General features: G+C 38.9%; 2 protein-coding genes across 5 annotated transcripts in view; one reads left to right on the forward strand and one right to left on the reverse strand.

Annotated features, from left to right (window-relative positions):
• The first annotated feature begins 778 nt into the window (after positions 1-778).
• LOC147305791 (scavenger receptor cysteine-rich domain-containing protein DMBT1-like) lies at positions 779-19,800 on the forward strand. 2 transcript variants are annotated; one of them, XM_086276499.1, is made up of 16 exons: positions 779-894; positions 5,168-5,245; positions 6,007-6,441; positions 6,749-7,069; positions 7,229-7,567; positions 8,512-8,931; positions 9,247-9,567; positions 10,510-10,929; positions 11,865-12,284; positions 12,601-12,921; positions 13,867-14,286; positions 14,596-14,916; positions 15,800-16,219; positions 17,044-17,157; positions 17,553-17,596; positions 17,742-19,800. In XM_086276499.1, exons 1-16 carry the CDS (start codon positions 855-857, stop codon positions 17,775-17,777), a joined length of 4,470 nt encoding a protein of 1,489 aa, XP_086132625.1. In that variant the 5' UTR covers positions 779-854; the 3' UTR covers positions 17,778-19,800. The 2 variants fall into 2 exon arrangements, 1 of the variants encoding a protein (XP_086132625.1); XR_015126567.1 differs by lacking the exons at positions 17,553-17,596; positions 17,742-19,800 and having other exon boundaries at positions 15,800-15,921; positions 16,097-16,219; positions 17,044-17,151.
• The window catches only part of LOC147305792 (uncharacterized), a 29,545-nt gene continuing 25,225 nt past the window's right edge, over positions 19,086-23,405 (reverse strand). For all 3 annotated transcript variants that reach the window (XM_086276501.1, XM_086276502.1, XM_086276500.1), the window contains 4 exons: positions 21,676-21,720; positions 21,449-21,587; positions 21,237-21,340; positions 19,086-19,254 (listed from right to left, as the gene is read on the reverse strand). In XM_086276501.1, the coding sequence (XP_086132627.1) occupies positions 19,253-19,254; positions 21,237-21,340; positions 21,449-21,587; positions 21,676-21,720 (290 nt within the window). In that variant the 3' untranslated portion in view covers positions 19,086-19,252. The remainder of the gene's footprint in view (positions 19,255-21,236; positions 21,341-21,448; positions 21,588-21,675; positions 21,721-23,405) is intronic.

Here is a 23,405-nt window from a genome sequence, read left to right on the forward strand (position 1 = left end):
TTGTCAGTTTTTCAGACTTCAGCATCATCAGTGGGATCCCCTCCCCTCCAAAAAACAAACAAACAAATTTAAGTAAATTGCACAATACAGTTTGCAAGTACCTTGATCTAGTGGGCTAAATATGCACATTCAGCCCATCCTCTCCCACAGCAAGGCACATATCTACCTGCTTCTTTACACATAATATTATGCAAAATGAATTACAGAGGAAGAAGAGAGAGAATAAAAATATGTTTAGTATCTTTCATCTCATTTCATTAGTTTTATTGTTGCTGTTCACACTTATCAACTTTGATTCAATAAAAAAATCAGATCAGCTAAATTTACCATGCAATACACACAGCAGTAGTCAAAGTTCACATCTATTCCATAGATGAAAGTAAAAAGCGGAAGTGAAAAGTGTTTAATAGTTGCACACCAAACACAGAGACAAGATATTGAAAGCAGATTTACTGACTTGGTCATTGGTTCAGAAGCAGTCTCTAAGACTCATAATTTGAAGTCAGTAGGTGGCCGCAGCTTGTTTTCTTGGCACACTTTAGGTATTTGATAACTAATGAGTCGGCCTGAGAGCTCTTCCTGATCCTGTGCATCCCTTTATGTCCTCAGTTTTGAATCTTTGAATTCGACATTGGTGCAAAACTTCTCTCTGTGTGCCTGTCCACAGCTTGGTATATCTTTTAATCACTGCTGTTTTGGACAGAAAATGGACAGGAAGTGTTTTCACTGTTGGTAAACCCTTAAGCAGAGGGGAGGAGTCAGGAGGAGGGGGACATAAGAACAAGAGAAGTAAGAAGTTCCTGGTTTGCAAGTAAAAAAGAAAAGAAGCAACATTAACCCATCAGTGACTCAAGATGAAAGTCTATCACATTTTGATCTGCTTCATCCTCCTAAGTGAGTAAATTCTCATCTCTAATATTCAGTGTTACTTGTCTTTTCTTTTCTCATGAATTAATCCTTAAACTTTGTTAATTTTTAAACACTAACTGCTTCAGCAGTTCATGTATTCAGCCTTTCTTCATTTTATTTATTCGGCGTTGAAAATAGGTCAGCAGTGAACCACGACATACACCACTTCCAAGTACATTAAAAGTAAAAGATAACTTAATATAAATAAATATAAACCTGCCAGGAGTAAGTTCATATCATTTCTTTTAGCACAACTGCTATGTGCTACTTATGGTGTGTTCTTTCATCCCTGTTTCATCCCCAGAAATTATTTTTCAGATCGCTGGTGTTTTTCCTCCAGTATAAAAAGAAAAACTCAGAACAATTTCCACTGCTCAAAAAACTTTTAATTCGAGTATAGCATCAAGTTAATTAAAGCTCTGGCTTATTAATCTGGTTAGTTAAGTAGCAGTGGGGTATATTAATCAGTTTAAGCTGCTTTGACTTCTTCTATCTGCTGGTGCTACATACCATGCAGGGGTCTGTCCTTTCATGATGGTTCTTCTCCTTGTGCCTCTTCTCTACAGTATGAGGAGTAACGGAATACATGTACTGCCGTTACGTATTTAAAATACAAAATATGAGTAACTGTCTTCTGTTACAGTTACCATTTAGAAGGGTGGTATTCAGAATACAGTTACTTTGTTGTAATAAATGGATTACACGGCGGTCTTTTCCTGTTTCATATATTAGGCTATGCCCATTCTATTTTTGGTAATTCCACATCGTTGGAAACCCAAACCAAACACGCATTAAGAGGCTCTAAGGCCTGTGTCTCAATCTGACAGCCCATGTCACCCCTACTTGCGGCCCGCATAATGACGTGAAGAAATATTTAAAAAAGTTATTCCAAAAATGATTTAATATGAAGCAATAGGCAGAGCGTTACAGGCATAGCCCTAAAGAATCTAGCTACGAGCTGGACACGGAACCAGACACGGAACTCGACGTATTAGCCAGAGGTCCCTTTATGGTTTTACGGCTTTACGGTTCGGAGCCTCAAACCTGTTTTATATAGTTTTCTATGCGAGATCGCTGCAAAAAAGTGGAGCCTTACCCAATGTCCACCCTACTGTTACTCATTTTATATTAAGATTTAAAAATTTTGTTGTCACGGCAGGGTGCGCCAGTGTGAAGATGAGACCCAAAAGTACCGTGACATTAGTTAGTATTGATATGGCGAATAACCTTAAGTAATAGTAATAAATCACCCTGCAATAATACATTTGTGTAATTGTAAAAAGCATGATAATATATGAACTAATCCAAAGTATTCAGAATACGTTACTCTCATTGAGTAACGTAACGGAATACGTTACAAAATACATTTTGGGGCATGTATTCTGTAATCTGTAGTGGAATACATTTTAAAAGTAACCTTCCCAACACTGCTGAGGTATTCATTAAGCACAAGGTTGGTTATGGCCATCTTCCTGATGTTCTCGTGGATATTTGTTGTCTTATCCTGAACAGCGGTTCTGACACTCACCAGTCCTTGGCCTCCTTCCTTCCGTCTTGGGGTGAAACTGTCATGATCCTGGGTCTTTTGACCCAGCGTTTTAAGTTTGAGTTTATTTTGTTCATTAGGTTATCTAAGTTCATTTGGTTATTAGACTCCTTGTGTTTTCTTCCCCTGTATTTAAGTTTCCCCTCAACCTTCGTGTTTCATGCTGCGTGTCTTATGTTATCAAGTTTGTATTATCATGTCTGTCTCATGTTTCCTGTTTTATTTTGAAGGAGTCGTGTGTTCTTTGTTCATTGTATTTAGTTTCACTTCCCTTGTCCTGTCATTAGGCTCATGTCAGTCAGCTGTTCCTCCATGTGTTCCCACTTCCCCTAATCACCTGCTGTGTATTTAAGTCCTCTGTTTTCAGTGTGTGATTGTCAGGTTGTCTGTTGTCCACGCCATGTTTCCTATGCCATGCCATGCTTCCAAGTTTCTTGTCTAGGTTTTTCTTATTGTTTGTTTAGATTCCCCAGTTTAGGTTTGTGTTAATTTTGCTTCAGTTTGCCTTGCCCTTTGTTTGTACCTTTTCTACCAGCCATATTAAACGGCTCGCCTTTTGTTAACATTTCAAGTTCTGTTCCCTGTTCCTTGGAGTCTGCGTTTTGGGTCCTTTTCTCAATTCATACAGTCTGCCCTTGCCAGACTGTGACAGAAACCCTCCATCCATGATCTAGAACCTTTCTTATCTTGATGTCAGTGGCTTCTATCTCCTCCTTTGGCCAGATTGTTATCCTAGCAGGGTATGTGGTCACGGGCAGGATATAGGTATTGATTGCCCGAATCTTGTTCTTTCTATTACAGCTGACTTCTCAGGACTTGCCTGACCCTCCGCAGGTATTTGGTGGTTGCAGCTTACCTGCGGCCTCTTTGTGGTTCCTATTTTCCTGTGGGGATTCCTAGATACATGTTGCCAATGTTACCATCTAGTAGTACAATCCCCTCAGTTCTGACTACCTTACAACTACACTTCTCCAATCCGAATTGCATTCCAATTTCGTTGCTGTGTATCCTGGTGGTGCTCTGTCTACCAGTAGCTGGTGCTTTGCTCCTCTGGTATTCTTCCCAATTCCTTTATGTGTCTTTTTGAGGAATGTGCCTGTTCATCTTAGCCGCTGTGATGCCTGACAGGAGCTTCCATCTGGTACTGAGGCAGGTTCTGGCGGACCCTTGGGGATCAAGACTGTCAGGCCTTCAGTTAGCCATTCTTGGTGTCTCTTATTAACTAGCAGCTGGTTCATTTGTACTGCGAGACGCTCATGGAGTGCAAGCAGATTCTTCAGCCAGTAATTGTGAATCATGTCGGGGCCTGGTGATGTCCAATTCTTCATTCTGGAGACACTTTCTTGGATGTCTGCCAATGTGATGGTTACTGGACCATGCTCGGGTCCAGTAATGGCAGTGCTCATGAGCTTTGCAGTTATGTGTTGTGCGCTTATCACATATGCACCTCCAGTATTGCTATGTCTCTAGCCTTGGTGGTGTTGTTCTTATATTCCCGTGCCACTACGACTACACCTTGGATGGTTCTGTGGAGAACAACTGGTTTATTCTCCTGCCTTCTGTTTTTCTGGTATACCTCTTTGCTCGGCAGTTTCACAGCATGCTGTACTTGTTAGGCACCTTCTTCATTCTACCTTTCTGCAGTCTAGTCTCCTTCTCCATGGAGGGTACTGCTCCTTGTGGCTGATCACTCACTGATCACTGCTGCTTTGGTCAACTGGTTAGTCTTGGTAATTGTGGCAGCGCTGCATTCACATCATCTAGTAGATCCTCAGGGGGTACTTCACGTAGCCTTGGTAATAGGCTACGGAGGGTCCAGGTTTCAAGTTTTGCCATGATGCCATCTTTCAGGTCAGTTCCTCTCACAATGCGTCGTCTTCCATCGCACTTGGGGCTTGGTACCCAAACTCGGGTGGGGGTGATGATGATATCTCCTCCCTGACCTGTCGTCCTGGTGCCGCTTGCCGTAGCATTGTGTTGTACCTCATCAATCTCTAGCCATGAGAGCAGTACCTTCTTCCGAATTTTAGAACACTGAGCTACTAGTTGTTTCATCATCAATCTGGATGCTGGGTATCGAAGATTCCATAGGTCCCTTGTCCTATTCATGTAACCCCTTCTGCTGGGGTTACTTGCGCAGTAGCATTCCAACAGCGCCCAATTTTCATCTCTTGCGCACTTATACCATCTTCTTCTAGTAGCCCACTTCTCATCAGTGTGTCCTGGTTACTCTGTCTCTCGCTCATTCTTGGTTAGCATGCGGGGGTCTAGCCTAGGGACGCTTACAGGATACAGTAGCCCACGACTCCCATTCCAAAGGCATGTAGTCTTACCACTACACTATCCAGCTGCAACACAACAAAAATAAATAAATAAATACCCAATTTCAAATGTTTAAACAAGTTCAAAAGCCTAATTTAACAAGTGTAGAAAAAGCTGAAGAAGATGTCATCACAAACAAACTCAAATCCTAATTTCTTCTTCACAACCTTTTAACATAATCATTATCAGTAGATGGTTTGTGTAGGGAAGGATCACAAAGTTTTGATTTTTGCAAATTCAAATAATTAAGTGAAAATATAGCAAGTTTAACAACTAATTTTAAAACTTTATCACAATAAAATAAAGTAAATATTCAATTAAAGTATAAATATTATATTTTAATGTGTATTTAACAGGACAGTAACTACTGATTGCTTATCTTTTTAACAGATCTTCAGGATGGAATCACTTGTCTTGCCAATCCAGAAACTCCCAACCATACAGAAATGGATGGACGAAACACCACAGGTGGATATTGGGCTGTAGCACAGAACTCAGGGCCCAATATACAAGCATTCCCTGAGTGCCCATTCCTTTCTTTATTGATATCTTTTATGCATCTTCTGCTTTTGGGGGAATGGGTAAAATTCACTTCCTCTTGTTTGTGTTCATTATTATTATTATTATTATTATTATTATTATGATATTTGGCTGAATTTTAGCAATTTTCTGGTACTTTACTTTTACAGATTTCTACTTGAGATTTTATAAAATGATCTGCGGTCAGTTCAACACCTTGGAAAATTTAAATTGTTCATCTTACGATTTTTAATTTATTTATTTATTTTTTGCCAGAAAACCTTGGAATCTATGTTGTTAAATCTGTCCCAGGCTTCACACACTCTTGTACTCCAAATTGCCACCAATGCACCATCATAATGTGAAAGTGCGTGATAGTCAGAAATGTGCTTAAAGCAAAGAATAAAAGTGAGATGTATAAACTCAAACAGGTGTGGATCCTATGCTCCAGTATTTTGCAAAATGTGCAGTCCTTGGAAAGGCAATTGCTGCAATTGCTATTTTGGTGATATTCGGTGCGTAATTTGATAATTCATACAACCAATATCATGCTTGCAAGAGGCAAAGCATGACATAAACCCTATGGACCAGAGTGTCTATTACTGCGTAATACTGGTCAAAATAAAATAAACTGTTTATAAAAAATATGGTTCAAGCATCATTGCTGCACTACTATTATTTATTTGTATTTCTTTTTTAATGTCAAACAGAAGTGAACTCAACAGATCTGGGCTTTGGTTTATCCACAACTACTTCAAGACCACAGACCTCTCCATCTGTTCCGGTTAATGTCACTGGTTCAACAGCAGTGGACAACAGCACAGGAGTTGAGGGGGAGGTCCGCTTGGTAAATAGGGGTTACGGCTCCTGCTCTGGCAGGGTCGAGATCTTCCACAGTGGGCAGTGGGGGACAGTGTGTGATGATTCCTGGGGCCTGGAGGATGCTCGGGTGGTATGTAGGCAGCTGGGCTGTGGTAGGGTCCTGTCCATACCAACTAATGCACAAATTGGACAAGGCACAGGAACCATCTGGATGGATGAGGTGTCATGCACAGGGAGGGAATCCAAGCTTTCTGAGTGTCGCCACTCAGGGTTTGGATCTCACAACTGCCGCCACAGTGAAGATACTGGTGTCATCTGTCAAGGTAAATTTGAGAAGGTGGCAAGCCTGAGGTTCCACCTGTTTGACTGTATGTCCCTGATATAATTTCAACTGGTCACTGGTTTTCAGTGACCAACTATTATACAATTATTTTTACTTTACACTACAATATTTTACCTACAGGCTCTTTGACATTGAATACTACCATTTTGTTAAACATTCAAGTGGAAGGAAAGTATAGTTTAAACTGGGTAGTTTGCAGTGTTGTTTTACAGTATACAGTGCCTTATCACAAAAATTATTATTGAGTCCCAGATTTTATATTTTGTATGTATTTCTTTTTAACACAGAAATTCAAGAAAATGTTCGCTTGGTTAATGGAGGAAACGGCTCCTGCTCTGGCAGGGTGGAGATCTTCCACAGTGGGCAATGGGGGACAGTGTGTGATGATTCTTGGGGCCTGGAGGATGCTCAGGTGATATGTAGGCAGCTGGGTTGTGGTAGGGTCCTCTCTGCACCAACTAATACACGATTTGGACAAGGCACAGGGCCTATCTGGATGGATGAGGTTGGATGCACAGGAGGGGAAATCAACCTATTCGAGTGTCATCACTCAGGGTTTGGATCTCATGACTGCAGCCACAAAGAAGACGCCGGTGTCATCTGTGAAGGTAAATTTGAGAAGTAGGATTCACTTAGGTGTCCACCTGTTGGACCTTTTGTCCCCGATAAAATTTTAACTGAGAGGTTTTAAGCCAAAAACAATTACTGTAAAAAAAAAAAAAGTGTTTTGTTGACACTAAATTTTGTTAATGTCACTGGTTCAACAGCAGTGGACAACAGCACAGCAGTTGAGGGGGAGGTCCGCCTGGTAAATGGCATTTATGGCTCCTGCTCTGGCAGGGTGGAGATCTTCCACAGAGGCCAGTGGGGGACAGTGTGTGATGATTCTTGGGGCCAGGAGGATGCTCAGGTGGTATGTAGGCAGCTGGGCTGTGGTAGGGTCCTCTCAGCACCAACTAAAGCACGATTTGGACAAGGCACAGGGCCCATCTGGATGGATGATGTGCATTGCACAGGCTGGGAATCCAACCTGTTTGAGTGTCGACAGTCAGGGTTAGGATCTCATGACTGCAGCCACAGTGAAGACGCTGGTGTCATCTGTCAAGGTAAATTTGAGAAGGTGGCATCACGGAGGTTACAGTTTTTTTACTCTGTATCTATGCTGTAAAGTTTATTATACAATAATAGAAATATTATGTTTTATTTACTTCAAACTGTGCTACCCACAGGTTTTGTTATATTAAATATTTTGTCATTAAACATCAATATTTGTCAATCGTTAGAGCGCCACCTAGATGTAAGAGAACATATCATGTTATATACTTTAGCATACTCCTCAGAAGCTGACTACATCCATCTCAAATGTGGTCAGAAAAATGATCTTAAGCTTTTTTCTGAATGCAAAAATTATGGGTGTTCATATAATGATGTCCTCTAGTGGCAGACAATTCACCACAAAACATGAAGTTATTGTTAAGAGAGAAGGAAAACTTGAATATTCATAAAACTTGGTTGAAGCATCCATGATTCTGTTGGTTCTCCTGAAATATTTCATTGAAACAACCCAATCACTGCATTTTAGTTATAGTCATGAAATTCAGAGGCCTCGTTGATTATTGAAAAAGAAAAAAAAAATTTTTTTGTACAATGACGTAGACCCAAGAGGATGTACGCCATTATTAATTTAAGTTGATATTATACTGGTGGTTCCATCACTGCCTCTTTCATTAACAAATTCCCGCTGAATATTTAAAAAGATTAAGATAATCTTTAAATCGTTTCATCTAAAGACTTTTTATTTGAGTTATTGTTGTGGGGGTTTCTCTGTGAAAGTACAACAAACACAAATCCTTGTGTTTTACCATAGCACACAAAACTGTTGAAACTCAAATGTGTAATCTCAATGTTGTCTTCAAATTGATTCATTTTAAATTTTAATACACACTAACAAATTAATTTTAAAAAATATTGTCCTTAAACTGTTTTTAACAACATTCCTTCAGCACAGCTGCACTATTATTACTTATTTGTATTTTTTAATTGCAAACAGACCCTGGATTTCCTTATTCCACACCTGCGTCAAGAACACAGACCTCTCCAGCTTTTCGGGTTAATGTCACCGGTTCAACAGCAGTGGACAACAGCACAGGAGTTGAGGGGGAGGTCCGCCTGGTAAATAGCATTCATGGCTCCTGCTCTGGCAGGGTGGAGATCCTCCACAGAGGCCAGTGGGGGACAGTGTGTGATGATTCTTGGGGCCAGGAGGATGCTCAGGTGGTATGTAGGCAGCTGGGCTGTGGTAGGGTCATCTCTGCATCAACTAATGCACGATTTGGTGCAGGCACAGGGCGCATATGGATGGATGATGTGCATTGCACAGGCTGGGAATCCAACCTATTTGAGTGTCGACACTCAGGGTTAGGATCTCACAACTGTGGCCACAATGAAGACGCCGGTGTCATCTGTGAAGGTAAATTTGAGAAGTAGGATTCACTTAGGTGTCCACCTGTTGGACCTTTGGTCCCCGATAAAATTTTAACTGAGAGGTTTTAAGCCACAAACAATTACTGTAAAAAAAAAGTGTTTTGTTGACACTAAATTTTGTTACCTACAGGCTCTTTGACATTAAATACTTCCATTCTGTTAAACATTTAAAAATGAAGGAAAGTGTTAGTTAAACTGGGTGAATTGCAATGTTGATCTGCAGTTTACAGTGAATCATCCCAAAATAATTATTGAGTCCTTGCATTTCTTTATTTTTTGTATGTAATCCCTTTTATCACAGAAACTCAAGGGAATGTTCGCTTGGTTAATGGCAATTATGGCTCCTGCTCTGGCAGGGTGGAGATCCTCCACAGAGGCCAGTGGGGGACAGTGTGTGATGATTCTTGGGGCCAGGAGGATGCTCAGGTGGTATGTAGGCAGCTGGGCTGTGGTAGGGTCCTCTCTGCATCAACTAATGCACGATTTGGTGCAGGCACAGGGCCCATCTGGATGGATGAGGTTGGATGCACAGGCTGGGAATCCAACCTGTTTGAGTGTCGACACTCAGGGTTAGGATCTCACAACTGTGGCCACAATGAAGACGCCGGTGTCATCTGTCAAGGTAAATTTGAGAAGGTGGCATCACTGAGGTTACATTTTTTTACTCTGTGTCTATGCTGCCAGGTTTATTATACAATAATAGAAATATTATGTTTTGTTTACATTAAAGTCTGCTACCCACAGGTTTTGTTATATTAATTTTTTTTCTCATTAAACATCAATATTTGTCAATCGTTAGAGCGCCACCTAGCTGTAAGAGAACATATCATGTTATATACTTTAGCATACTCCTCCTCAGAAGCTGACTACATCCATCTCAAATGTGGTCAGAAAAATGATCTTAAGCTTTTTTCTGAATGCAAAAATTATGGGTGTTTATATAATGATGTCCTCTAGTGGCAGACAATTCACCACAAAACATGAAGTTATTGATAAGAGAGAAGGAAAACTTGAATATTCATAAAACTTGGTTGAAGCGTCCATGATTCTGTTGGTTCTCCTGAAATATTTCATTGAAACAACCCAATCACTGCATTTTAGTTATAGTCATGAAATTCAGAGGCCTCATTGATTATTGAAAAAGAAAAAAAATCTTTTTTGTACAATAACGTAGACCCAAGAGGATGTACGCCATTATTAATTTAAGTTGATATTATACTGGTGGTTCCATCACTGCCTCTTTCATTAACAAATTCCCGCTGAATATTTAAAAAGATTAAGATAATCTTTAAATCGTTTCATCTACAGACTTTTTATTTGAGTTATTGTTGTGGGGGTTTCTCTGTGAAAGTACAACAAATGTCCTTGTGTTTTACCATAGCACACAAAACTGTTGAAACTCAAATGTGTAATCTTAATGTTTTCTTCAAATTGATTCATTTTAAATTTTAATACACACTAACAAATTAATTTTAAAAAATATTGTCCTTAAACTGTTTTTAACAACATTCCTTCAGCACAGCTGCACTATTATTACTTATTTGTATTTTTTAATTGCAAACAGACCCTGGATTTCCTTATTCCACACCTGCGTCAAGAACACAGACCTCTCCAGCTTTTCAGGTTAATGTCACCGGTTCAACAGCAGTGGACAACAGCACAGGAGTTGAGGGGGAGGTCCGCCTGGTAAATAGCATTCATGGCTCCTGCTCTGGCAGGGTGGAGATCTTCCACAGAGGCCAGTGGGGGACAGTGTGTGATGATTCTTGGGGCCTGAGGGATGCTCAGGTGGTATGTAGGCAGCTGGGCTGTGGTAGGGTCCTCTCTGCACCAACTAATGCACAATTTGGACAAGGCACAGGGCCCATCTGGATGGATGAGGTTGGATGCACAGGCTGGGAATCCAACCTATTCGGGTGTCGCCACTCAGGGTTAGGATCTCACAACTGTGGCCACAATGAAGACGCCGGTGTCATCTGTCAAGGTAAATTTGAGAAGGTGGCATCACTGAGGTTACATTTTTTTACTCTGTGTCTATGCTGTAAAGTTTATTATACAATAATTGAAATACTATGTTTTGTTTACTTCAAACTGTGCTACCCACAGGTTTTGTTATATTAAATATTTTGTCATTAAACATCAATATTTGTCAATCGTTAGAGCGCCACCTAGATGTAAGAGAACATATCATGTTATATACTTTAGCATACTCCTCAGAAGCTGACTACATCCATCTCAAATGTGGTCAGAAAAATGATCTTAAGCTTTTTTCTGAATGCAAAAATTATGGGTGTTCATATAATGATGTCCTCTAGTGGCAGACAATTCACCACAAAACATGAAGTTATTGTTAAGAGAGAAGGAAAACTTGAATATTCATAAAACTTGGTTGAAGCATCCATGATTCTGTTGGTTCTCCTGAAATATTTCATTGAAACAACCCAATCACTGCATTTTAGTTATAGTCATGAAATTCAGAGGCCTCGTTGATTATTGAAAAAGAAAAAAAAAATTTGTACAATAACGTAGACCCAAGAGGATGTACGCCATTATTAATTTAAGTTGATATTATACTGGTGGTTCCATCACTGCCTCTTTCATTAACAAATTCCCGCTGAATATTTAAAAAGATTAAGATAATCTTTAAATCGTTTTATCTACAGACTTTTTATTTGAGTTATTGTTGTGGGGGTTTCTCTGTGAAAGTACAACAAATGTCCTTGTGTTTTACCATAGCACACAAAACTGTTGAAACTCAAATGTGTAATCTTAATGTTTTCTTCAAATTGATTCATTTTAAATTTTAATACACACTAACAAATAAATTTTAAAAAATATTGTTCTTAAACTGTTTTTAACAACATTCCTTCAGCACAGCTGCACTATTATTACTTATTTGTATTTTTTAATTGCAAACAGACCCTGGATTTCCTTATTCCACACCTGCATCAAGAACACAGACCTCTCCAGCTTTTCGGGTTAATGTCACTGGTTCAACAGCAGTGGACAACAGCACAGGAGTTGAGGGGGAGGTCCGCCTGGTAAATAGCATTCATGGCTCCTGCTCTGGCAGGGTGGAGATCCTCCACAGAGGCCAGTGGGGGACAGTGTGTGATGATTCTTGGGGCCAGGAAGATGCTCAGGTGGTATGTAGGCAGCTGGGCTGTGGTAGGGTCCTCTCTGCATCAACTAATGCACGATTTGGTGCAGGCACAGGGCCCATCTGGATGGATGATGTGCATTGCACAGGCTGGGAATCCAACCTGTTTGAGTGTCGACACTCAGGGTTAGGATCTCACAACTGTGGCCACAATGAAGACGCCGGTGTCATCTGTCAAGGTAAATTTGAGAAGTAGGATTCACTTAGGTGTCCACCTGTTGGACCTTTGGTCCCCGATAAAATTTTAACTGAGAGGTTTTAAGCCACAAACAATTACTGTAAAAAAAATAGTGTTTTGTTGACACTAAATTTTGTTACCTACAGGCTCTTTGACATTAAATACTTCCATTCTGTTAAACATTTAAAAATGAAGGAAAGTGTTGGTTAAACTGGGTGAATTGCAATGTTGATCTGCAGTTTACAGTGAATCATCCCAAAATAGTTATTGAGTCCTTGCATTTCTTTATTTTTTGTATGTATTTCTTTTTAACACAGAAATTCAGGTAAATGTTCGCTTGGTTAATGGAGGACATGGCTCCTGCTCTGGCAGGGTGGAGATCCTCCACAGAGGCCAGTGGGGGACAGTGTGTGATGATTCTTGGGGCCAGGAGGATGCTCAGGTTGTATGTAGGCAGCTGGGCTGTGGTAGGGTCCTCTCTGCACCAACTAAAGCACGATTTGGGCAAGGCACAGGGCCCATCTGGATGGATGAGGTTGGATGCACAGGCAGGGAATCCAACCTGTTTGAGTGTCGACACTCAGGGTTAGGATCTCATGACTGCAGCCACAGTGAAGACGCTGGTGTCATCTGTCAAGGTAAATTTGAGAAGGTGGCATCACTGAGGTTACATTTTTTTACTCTGTGTCTATGCTGTAAAGTTTATTATACAATAATAGAAATACTATGTTTTGTTTACTTCAAACTGTGCTACCCACAGGTTTTGTTATATTAAATATTTTGTCATTAAACATCAATATTTGTCAATCGTTAGAGCGCCACCTAGATGTAAGAGAACATATCATGTTATATACTTTAGCATACTCCTCCTCAGAAGCTGACTACATCCATCTCAAATGTGGTCAGAAAAATTACCTTGATTTCCTCTGAATGCAAAAAATAAGGGTTTTCATATAATCATGTCCTCTGGTGACAGACAATTCACCATGAAACATGAAGCTATTTTTAAGGGAGAAGGAAAACTTGAATATTCATAAAACTTGTTTGTAAACTTGCATGATTCTGTTGGTTCTCCTGAAATATTTCATTGAAACAACCCAATCACTGCATTTTAGTTAAAGTCATGAAATTTAGATGCATCATTTATTATTGAAAAACAAAAAAAAATACTTCTTTGGCAATAACCTCGGCCCAGCAGGACGTCCACCTATTAATTTAAGTTGATATTATACTGATGTTTCCATTATTGTCTCTTCAATTAACAAATTCCTGCAGAACGTTTAAAAAGATCAAGATAATCTTTCATTCGTTTCATCTACAGACTTTATATTTGCTTTTTTGCTGGGAGGGTTTCTCTGTGAAAGTACAGCTAATGTCTTTACTTTGCAATACCACATGAAACTGTTAAAACCCAAAAGTGTAATGTCAAATTTGTCTCTGAATTGATACATTTTAAATATGAGTACACGCTAACAAATTAATTAAAAACCAATCTAGTTTTCAAACTGTTTTTAACGAAATTGGTTCAGCACAGCTGCACTGTTATTATTATTTATGTGTATTTCTTTTTTAATTGCAAACAGACCCTGGATTTCCTTATTCCACACCTGCGTCAAGAACACAGACCTCTCCAGATTTTCGGGTTAATGTCACTGGTTCAACAGCAGTGGACAACAGCACAGGAGTTGAGGGGGAGGTCCGCCTGGTAAATAGGATTTATGGCTCCTGCTCTGGCAGGGTGGAGATCTTCCACAGTGGCCAGTGGGGGACAGTGTGTGATGATTCTTGGGGCCAGGAGGATGCTCAGGTTGTATGTAGGCAGCTGGGCTGTGGTAGGGTCATCTCAGCACCAACTAAAGCACGATTTGGACAAGGCACAGGGCCCATCTGGATGGATGAGGTGTCATGCACAGGGAGGGAATCCAACCTACTCGAGTGTCGCCAGTCAAGGTTTGGATCTCACAACTGCGGCCACAATGAAGACGCTGGTGTCATCTGTGAAGGTAAATTTGAGAAGGCGGATGGACTCAAGTTTGTACGTGTTTGACTGTTTGTCCCTGATAAAATTTTAACTGAGAGATTTTCAGTGACCAACTATTACACATTTATATTCACTTTATACTAAAATATTTTACCTACAGGCTCTTTGACATTGAATGCTTCAATTTTGTTAAACATTTAAAGTTGAAGGAATGTGGAGTTTAAATTGGGTAATTTGCAATGTTAATCTGCAGTTCATAGGGGCTCATTCTAAAATTATCATTGTATTCTTGCATTTCTTTATTTTTTGTATGTAATCCCTTTTATCACAGAAACTCAAAGGAATGTTCGCTTGGTTAATGGCAATTACGGCTCCTGCTCTGGCAGGGTGGAGATCCTCCACAGTGGCCAGTGGGGGACAGTGTGTGATGATTCTTGGGGCCTGAGGGATGCTCAGGTGGTATGTAGGCAGCTGGGCTGTGGTAGGGTCCTCTCTGCACCAACTAATGCGCAATTTGGACAAGGCACAGGGCCCATCTGGATGGATGAGGTTGGATGCACAGGCTGGGAATCCAACCTATTCGGGTGTCGCCACTCAGGGTTAGGATCTCACAACTGTGGCCACAATGAAGACGCCGGTGTCATCTGTCAAGGTAAATTTGAGAAGGTGGCATCACTGAGGTTACATTTTTTTACTCTGTGTCTATGCTGTAAAGTTTATTATACAATAATAGAAATATTATGTTTTATTTACTTCAAACTGTGCTACCCACAGGTTTTGTTATATTAAATATTTTGTCATTAAACATCAATATTTGTCAATCGTTAGAGCGCCACCTAGATGTAAGAGAACATATCATGTTATATACTTTAGCATACTCCTCCTCAGAAGCTGACTACATCCATCTCAAATGTGGTCAGAAAAATTACCTTGATTTCATTTGAATGCAAAAAATAAGGGTTTTCATATAATCATGTCCTCTTGTGGCAGACAATTCACCATGAAACATGAAGCTATTTTTAAGGGAGAAGGAATATTCATAAAACTCTGTTGAAACTTCCATGATTCTGTTGGTTCTCCTGAAATATTTCATTGAAACAACCCAATCACTGCATTTTAGTTAAAGTCATGAAATGTAGATGCATCATTTATTATTGAAAAACAAAAAAAATACTTCTTTGGCAGGACGTCCACCTATTAATTTAAGTTGATATTATACTGATGTTTCCATTATTGTCTCTTCAATTAAGAAAATCCTGCAGAACATTTAATGAAATCAAGATAATCTTTCATTCGTTTCATCTACAGACTTTTTATTTGAGACTTTTTATTTGAGCAGTACAGCAAATGTCTTTACTTTGAAACACCACATAAAACTGTTAAAACTCAAATGTGTAATGTCAAATTTGTCTCTGAATTGATACATTTTAAGTATGAATACACGCTAACAAATTAATTTTTAAAATGTTGTTCTCAAACTGTTTCACAGCTCTACAATTATTATTTACTTGTATTTCTTTTTTAATTGCAAACAGACCCTGGATTTCCTTATTCCACACCTGCTTCAAGAACACAGACCTCTCCAGCTTTTCTGGTTAATGTCACTGGTTCAACAGCAGTGGACAACAGCACAGGAGTTGAGGGGGAGGTCCGCCTGGTAAATAGGGGTTACGACTCCTGCTCTGGCAGGGTGGAGATCTTCCACAGTGGGCAGTGGGGGACAGTGTGTGATGATTCTTGGGGCCTGGAAGATGCTCAGGTGGTATGTAGGCAGCTGGGCTGTGGTAGGGTCCTCTCCATGCCAACTAATACACAATTTGGTGCTGGCACAGGGCCCATCTGGATGGATGATGTAGCATGCACGGGAAGAGAAGCCAACTTGCCTGAGTGCCACCACTCAGGGTATGGATCTCACGACTGCAGCCACAAAGAAGATGCTGGTGTCATCTGTGAAGGTAAATTTGAGCAGCTGGAGAGTTTATTTTACCAATATGGAAATATTATGTTTGATCTACATTAACCTCCTAAGACCTGAACTCTTCCACGGCATGCATTTTTAATTTCTCTTTGATATTTAGGCATATCGGGGCCCGATGAATGCAAAAATAAAGAATTAGCAGATTTTTATTATTTTTTTTACCTTATTTTTGTTTTTAAGAAAAGTAAGAGCCATATCTGAGGATATTCGTTTGAAATGTTGATAGAATACTAGCAGTATAATGTCCTTGTTCGTGGATATGTAAATGGCCCTTGCAGAGCAAAATTTAGTATTTTGGTCTAAATAACCCAAAAAGTGATGTTCGCATATGTGGACGCCAGGTCCTAGGAGGTTAAAGGTTTATCTACAAGTTTTATTGCATTAAATGTTTTTTCTTTCACAGCCCTTTTGTTCCTGCTTCTTTTACTGTTGTTATTTATATAAATTAATCTTGAGATGAAATTTACATCTCAGCTGCGATTTACTCCTTTCAGGTTATTTTCAGCTCACTTTTCATTGAATCGTATCAGCTCCCCATCCCCAACATCAGTTTTAATGAGACTACTGAATTTAAGGTTATGGCTCTCTTCTCACTAAGCGAGTTTAGTCTGCAGAGTAGATTTCTTAAAAACAGTAATTAATTAAAATGCTACATTTTAATATGTAGTTTCTCTTTATAAGAAAACATCTCATATTCAAAATCTTTCTGCCATTTTCAAAATTTATATTGATGTTTTTTCTATGTAATTTTAACCAATAACTTTTATAAGTGACGTTATTTAATTGTCCCATTTTTTTCAGTCTCTCATACAGGTTTCTCTCCGCTTTTGGTTATTGTATCTGTGGTAGTGGCAGTTCTTCTGTTACTTCTTGTTCTTTTGCTCATCTACAAAAAGACGGCAACGGGCTATCGTGGTGAGTTCTGATCCAGCCTTATATGCTTTTTTAAAGAATTATTAATCAAAAGGATTTTATGTGGCTCCACAGTGTAGTGGTTTACACCATTGTTCAGCAAGGGAAAGGTTACTACTTCAACTCCAGCCGGAGTCACAAATCATTCTTGGGATTGTGTCGGGAATGGCATCTAGTGTAAAAACTGACAAATTAAACATGTGCAGCTTCCTGTTGTTGTGGCCCCTTCTGAACAAGAGGTCAGACAAAAGTAGTATTTCTTTTTTTAATTAAGTATTCTCGTGGAATCGTTTGACTGCTAACCTGCCCCACTTCTTTTCCAACAGGATAAGATCCGACCTAACACCACAAAAATGAGCAAAGCTATAACATAACACGTCTTTGTCTCTTTTCTATAGGTTTCTCTAGGTATAGAAGAAACTCAACCCAAAGCCAAACTGAGGTGATTCATTTATATTTGTTTAATTTCACTGTCATTTGTAGGCTCTTTATGCTGCACTGTGAAGAAATGAACACATTTCACTGGTTCATAAAAAGTTCAGAATTCTGAATTTTGTTGTTTTTTTGCTTGTTTGTTTTTTCCCCAGATTGCTCTTACTGAAAAATACAGTCTCCACACGTAAAGTCTCGACCAACTAGAGCGTTGATCCAGCCAGCAGGAACCAGGACCAAACCTACTGGACTCTACTGTCACACAAACTAAATAGCAAATTATCATACATTGGATCTGTTGGATCTGTAGCCTCATCTAACACCATACTATAGAATAAACTCCAGTATGTGCATATGAAACAACCCATCAAAATCCCTGCACTGTCCTGAGTCCATACAACACTGCAACACAGTTGTATTTTAGCACAGATTTATACAGCATACCTGCTCCTCAACATAAGAACATAAGAAAGGTCAGTGGTAGACTCTCTCTCTACCACCCTTCATTCTTATTGTGAGTATAATTCATTTGCCAAAAAGAGATAAAATACACAGTTTACTAATTATACTTTATTCTTGTAAATGCTTCATGCTAATCATACAATAATATAATTAAAGAAAATTAACCTGTCGTGGTGAAAGTAATGATAACTTAAAGCCTATACTAAAAAGAGAAAGGTTCTTCACCCTCCATACACATGAAGCTTTCTTCAGCACAGCCTTATAAGCAGGCTTTCTCTTTAAGTAGGCTTCATCTCTACCTCTCCTGTGTTTTACAGATGGCTGTAAGCACTCACTGTTGTACCTCTCTCCTGACCTCCTCCATACATACAACATTTTTTGTTGTTTTTTGTGTAAACTGTCTTTTCAAGCCTTTTCAAGTAGTTTCCCTTCCTTAGGAATGGCTTCTCGACAGCCACCCTTCCACCCTGCCTCCTCTTTTTTGTTGAAACATGTGATTTTGCATAGTTTTTTTTAAGACACTTGGCATATTTCAGCTAATAGGTCTTTAGGAATCACCTCGTTGGTACAAAATTACTATTTACGTCTGTCAGACTGTGCTATTAGGAGCATTTTTATGCTTGACTAATACATAGATCAGTGCTAAGTGGCTTAACTAACAAAACAATACCGGAGTACTTTAAAAGCAGTCTGATATTGAAACTGTGGACTGAACTGTGGCATCAAGACAGACACAACAGTACCTTCACTATCCAAGCGATTCTGTAAGAAATTTGATGGGAGTAAAAACAGGGAATCTAATGGAGCTGTATGTTATCCATGTGATATCCTTTGAGTTTTTCTCTGTTCTTTCTCTGTTTCTCTGTTTTTCTTTGTCATTCTGACAGTATTTTGATTGTGTATACCGTCTAGATGTACAAGTGTTTTTGAATGTGACTGGCACCTACATGTGTGACTTTACTGCATTTTCTTATCTTCATCAATAAATCAAACAAAATGTGAAAATAAAATGAAAAACAAACAAACAGGTGAGACTGTTTGATGCTCAGGATATGTGTTTATTTGTGTTTATTTCCAATAAAATCATATTTGTTAACACATTCCAGCAGTGATGTCATCGAGGCTTGACATGCTGGTTGAAGTGACATCAACAGAGGGGATGTGACATTCAGATGTTACACGATGTGTTGATGATATAATCTTTTCCTAGAAAAGAAACAAAAGATTTAAAGTTGCTTTTGAATTTTTTTCTTTTTCATTAAGCTTCAGTTCTTTATATCTTTTTTTTACATTTTGCTTCTTGTTTTGATTGACATGCAATGGATGAGTATTTTTTTTTTTTTTTTAATTTTGAAGCCTTAGCTTAAACTTTAACTCATTTATTTTACTTATGTTTAGTTCTTCTAGCCCCCTGAATGTCTCCTGAATGTTCCTTCTGTCTCATCCAAGTGTTTGTGCCTCATTGTCAGTTGTATTTTGTATATCTCCTGCTCTACTTTAAAGTAGAGATGGCACAATACCACTTTTTTAAGTCCGATACCGATACCATAAATTTGGATATCTGCCGATACCGATATGAATCCGATATAGTGTTTTTTAATCAATAAAACCGTTTTTTTTTATATATTGCTGCATTTTGTATAAGTTCATACTCAAGTTTAAATAAACAACAACACTAAAGCTATTCTGTTATACCTGTATGTAAAATACTGCACCCACTGCACCCAAAATATTTCATAGTTCAGCAATACTGATCAATCTAATAAACTTAAACCTACTCAATCCTTCCTATTCTGGTATTTTAAAGAGTACTTAGCAGAAATATTAAGCAACCTAACTAATAGGGTTGCAAACTCCCAGCAAAAAAAGTAGAGAACCACCCCTCACGCTCCACCTCATGATGCTTAATCGACATAATCAACTTTAATTTGATGCAGTGTGAAAAAAAAATGCACAGAAATAAATTATTTTTCAAGAATAATTAAATAGATTCAACATCTTTCTTCTACAGAATTGCAGACTGCACAGATGGTATCTTCCCAAAGGAAAAAGTACTATAGCTTACTAGGGTATATTAGACTTAACAGTTACTATATACAGTAATGGACTTTATATATTTTACATAAGATTAAAACTTTGGGTGTAAGATTCAGATAATTATTTATTAAAAGCTAGATATTTTAAATGAGAATAAGAAATAAAAGTATGTCTTTGTGCCCCCTTTTCCCTGTTAATGCCCTATCGGCCCCCCTGGCTAAACTTTGCTAGATCTGCCCCTGCACAGTTACCAGCTGTCAGCTACGTAGAAAAAGATCCTGGTCTAGAAAGTAATATTAAATAAATTCTAACAACAGCTTATCAATCTTAAACGTGCTGCGGTTGTTCAGCCGCTGGTTTCCTCTTTCTGGCGCGAAGTGGGCCAAAAAAAAACAAGAGAGACAGACTCGCGACAGAAAAGCCGATGAGCTGATCATTAAGCAGTTTCATGATTGAAGTAGCAACAGGAGAGGGAGGGAGAGAGAAGAGGCACTCGCTCCTTATATCGGTTGTTAAGCTTAACGCAGGAATGCTTTACAAACATTCAGAGATGAACTTACACACTTGCTTTACTTCTTTCTGGGATCACTTCCTCGGAGATAAAATGCTGGTTAGTGAGGCTACAAATACACACAGCCGCTCTATCACGTGACACACTGCCATTTTTTTATTTTGCATTTCCACACTTTTTGTTTCTTGTATGTTCATCTTTACACTTTTAAAGTTCAAATAAAGTTTAGTTTGATTTTGCAGCAAAACCTTGGTATACAAAGGGTAACTAAGCCCGAAGTTCAACTTCAGCTTCTCAACACAATACACTGACATTTTGAACAAGAAGTACTAGCTGCGAATTCTCCAAAATCTCTTTGTAAAAAAGTAAAATAGTATAAGAAAGAATCTGTCCTATTGGTTATCGTGATGTGAATGTCCATTATAAAGCCTCAGACACAGAGGTTTGACCCCACTCAGTGAAATCAACGAGGATGGTCCCTGAGACTGATTTGGACGCTAGCAGAATTATTTTGGAGTTGTATGTGCATTACTGTTTAAGGCACTTACACTGGGTGTGTTGACCCTGGGTGATGTCCAAAACCTGCAGGACACCGGCCCTTGAGGTTTGGAGCTAGACACCCCTGGTTTAAGGTACTTACACTGACAAGTATAATCCACCTCCAGGTACTTGTAGGTGCCAAAACAGGGGTCTCCAAATACAGAGTTGCTCGCTGAGATAGTACAGCTGTTTTTCCCATTACAGCTTTGAATGCAGATAGAAAGTGAGTCAGCAAAGGGTTTAACACACTGCACGTTGTGTAGCCTGGTAAAAGAAAAAACGTAAAACTAAACAAAGACAGTCAATCTGTACCTTTTAGCTACAACACTGGTGCTCGTCTGACTTGAGCACTGGACAACTTGGAGCTGAGAGGCCGGACGTCCAGCAGAGCATGTGGTTTTGTCACGGCGTCCATAATTAGCTCCGTGGATGACTAAAACCTGTCCTTTTTCTGAGGAAGAGATCATAGCATTAAACAATAACCATGTTTACATTTCAATAAATGAAATTTAACAAAGTTACAAAAAAGAAAACCTCACCACACTGAAGGTTTGCCTGAGATCCTTCACATGTTGCACTCTGGACTGAGAGAAAAACACAAAACACATTAGAAAGTGTCATAATTCATGTGCAGACTGATTATTAGTTCATGATTTAATTCGCAACTTGAACTCTTTTGCAACCTTTTCCTTCTGTTTCATCTTTTCTGCATCCTGCAATCTGTCTTTGAATAATATATATGAAACGTATTATGATTTTATTATTTTTGTTTTCCTCTGTCCATTTTAATTTTTACTGTCATCTTATGTTTTGCATCTCACATGTTCCCCTGTTTCCTTTTTGTTCATTTTTTACCTTTTTAAAATTAATTTCAGTTTTATTTAAATATTGCCAAATCAGCAGTCACTTCAAGGCATTTCATACCCTTAAAGACCCTACAAAAATAAAGAGAAAACTAGTTTATTTTGGAGAACCTCCTTAAAAACAAAGGTGTATTTAGGCCAACACAATAAACAGATGTTTCGGATTAAGTCCTAGCTGCGAATGCTCCACATTATATTGATGTTTGTTCGTTTTTTAAAGAAAACGAGAATAAAAAGAGGATGTTCTGTAAAATGTCATGATTCAGTGGCTAAATGTCCATTATTAAGCCTCAGTCACAGAGGTTTGACTAGCGACAGAAAAGGCGATCAGCTGATCATTGATCAGTTTCACGATTGAAGTAGCAACAGGAGAGGGAGGGAGAGAGAAGAGGCACTCGCTCCTTATATCGGTTGTTAAGCTTAACGTGGGAATGCTTTACAAACATTCAGAGATGAACTTACACACTTGCTTTACTTCTCTCTGGGATCACTTCCTCGGAGATGAAATGCTGGTTTGGTAGCGAGGCTCCAAATACACACAGCCGCTCTATCACGTGAGCACACTGCTCCGACGTGCTACGGTTATGAGCCGAGTTACGCCGTGTTGCAAGTTTTGTGAGGTGCTTTTTTGATATTTAATGGATCGGATTACATTTTTTATTTCTCTCCGATATCCAGTAATTTACGTCAGCATCGGACCGATACCGATACGTAATATCGGATACCGATACGTAATATCGGATCGGTCCATCTCTACTTTAAAGTAAACTTTTCTTTAATATCTTGAAGTTCAAGTTTTGCTGCCTTCCTCTCTGCTTTTTGTCCACACTCTTATAACCTTCCCTTACTCTGTTCTCCATTAATTTCTCCATTCAAGTCCATTTTCAGTATTTATTTTCATGTTTCAATGTCTCCTTGATTTAGTACTGGTTGCTCATTGCCTTTTTTAGTTATGTCTTTATTTGGGTTTTGATATGCTACTGTTTGGTTGTCCTCAGCTGTGTTAATTACATGCACCCATGTCTTGTTGCTCAGGGGTGTCTAATTCCCACTTAACCCATTTTTCTGTCCAATGCCATATTTTATTGCCATTTCTTTTGCATTTCCACATTTTTTTGTTTTTTCTTTGTTCTTCTTTAAACTTTTACAGTTCAAATAAATTTTAGTTTGATTTTGCAGCAAAATCTTGGTATACAAAGGGTAACTTAGCCCGAAGTTCAACTTCAGCTTCTCAACACAATACACTGACATTTTGAACAAGAAGTACTAGCTGCGAATTCTCCAAAATCTCTTTGTAAAAAAGTAAAATAGTATAAGAAAGAATCTGTCCTATTGGTTATCGTGATGTGAATGTCCATTATAAAGCCTCAGACACAGAGGTTTGACCCCACTCAGTGAAATCAACG

Source organism: Aulonocara sp. 'chitande type north' Nkhata Bay, linkage group LG20 (assembly GCF_057382095.1).
Source record: "Aulonocara sp. 'chitande type north' Nkhata Bay isolate Kocher_YH1m ecotype deep benthic linkage group LG20, A_spYH_male_GT1.1, whole genome shotgun sequence".
Lineage (NCBI taxonomy): Eukaryota > Metazoa > Chordata > Actinopteri > Cichliformes > Cichlidae > Aulonocara > Aulonocara sp. 'chitande type north' Nkhata Bay.

Excerpts from the sequence above, each read along its gene's own strand:
- LOC147305791 (XM_086276499.1), top strand. The coding sequence starts at position 855 with ATGAAAGTCTATCACATTTTGATCTGCTTCATCCTCCTAA. Across the intron at positions 14,287-14,595 it reads CGCTGGTGTCATCTGTGAAG|AAACTCAAAGGAATGTTCGC; the intron begins GTAAATTTGAGA and ends CTTTTATCACAG. Across the intron at positions 17,158-17,552 it reads GACGGCAACGGGCTATCGTG|GTTTCTCTAGGTATAGAAGA; the intron begins GTGAGTTCTGAT and ends TCTTTTCTATAG.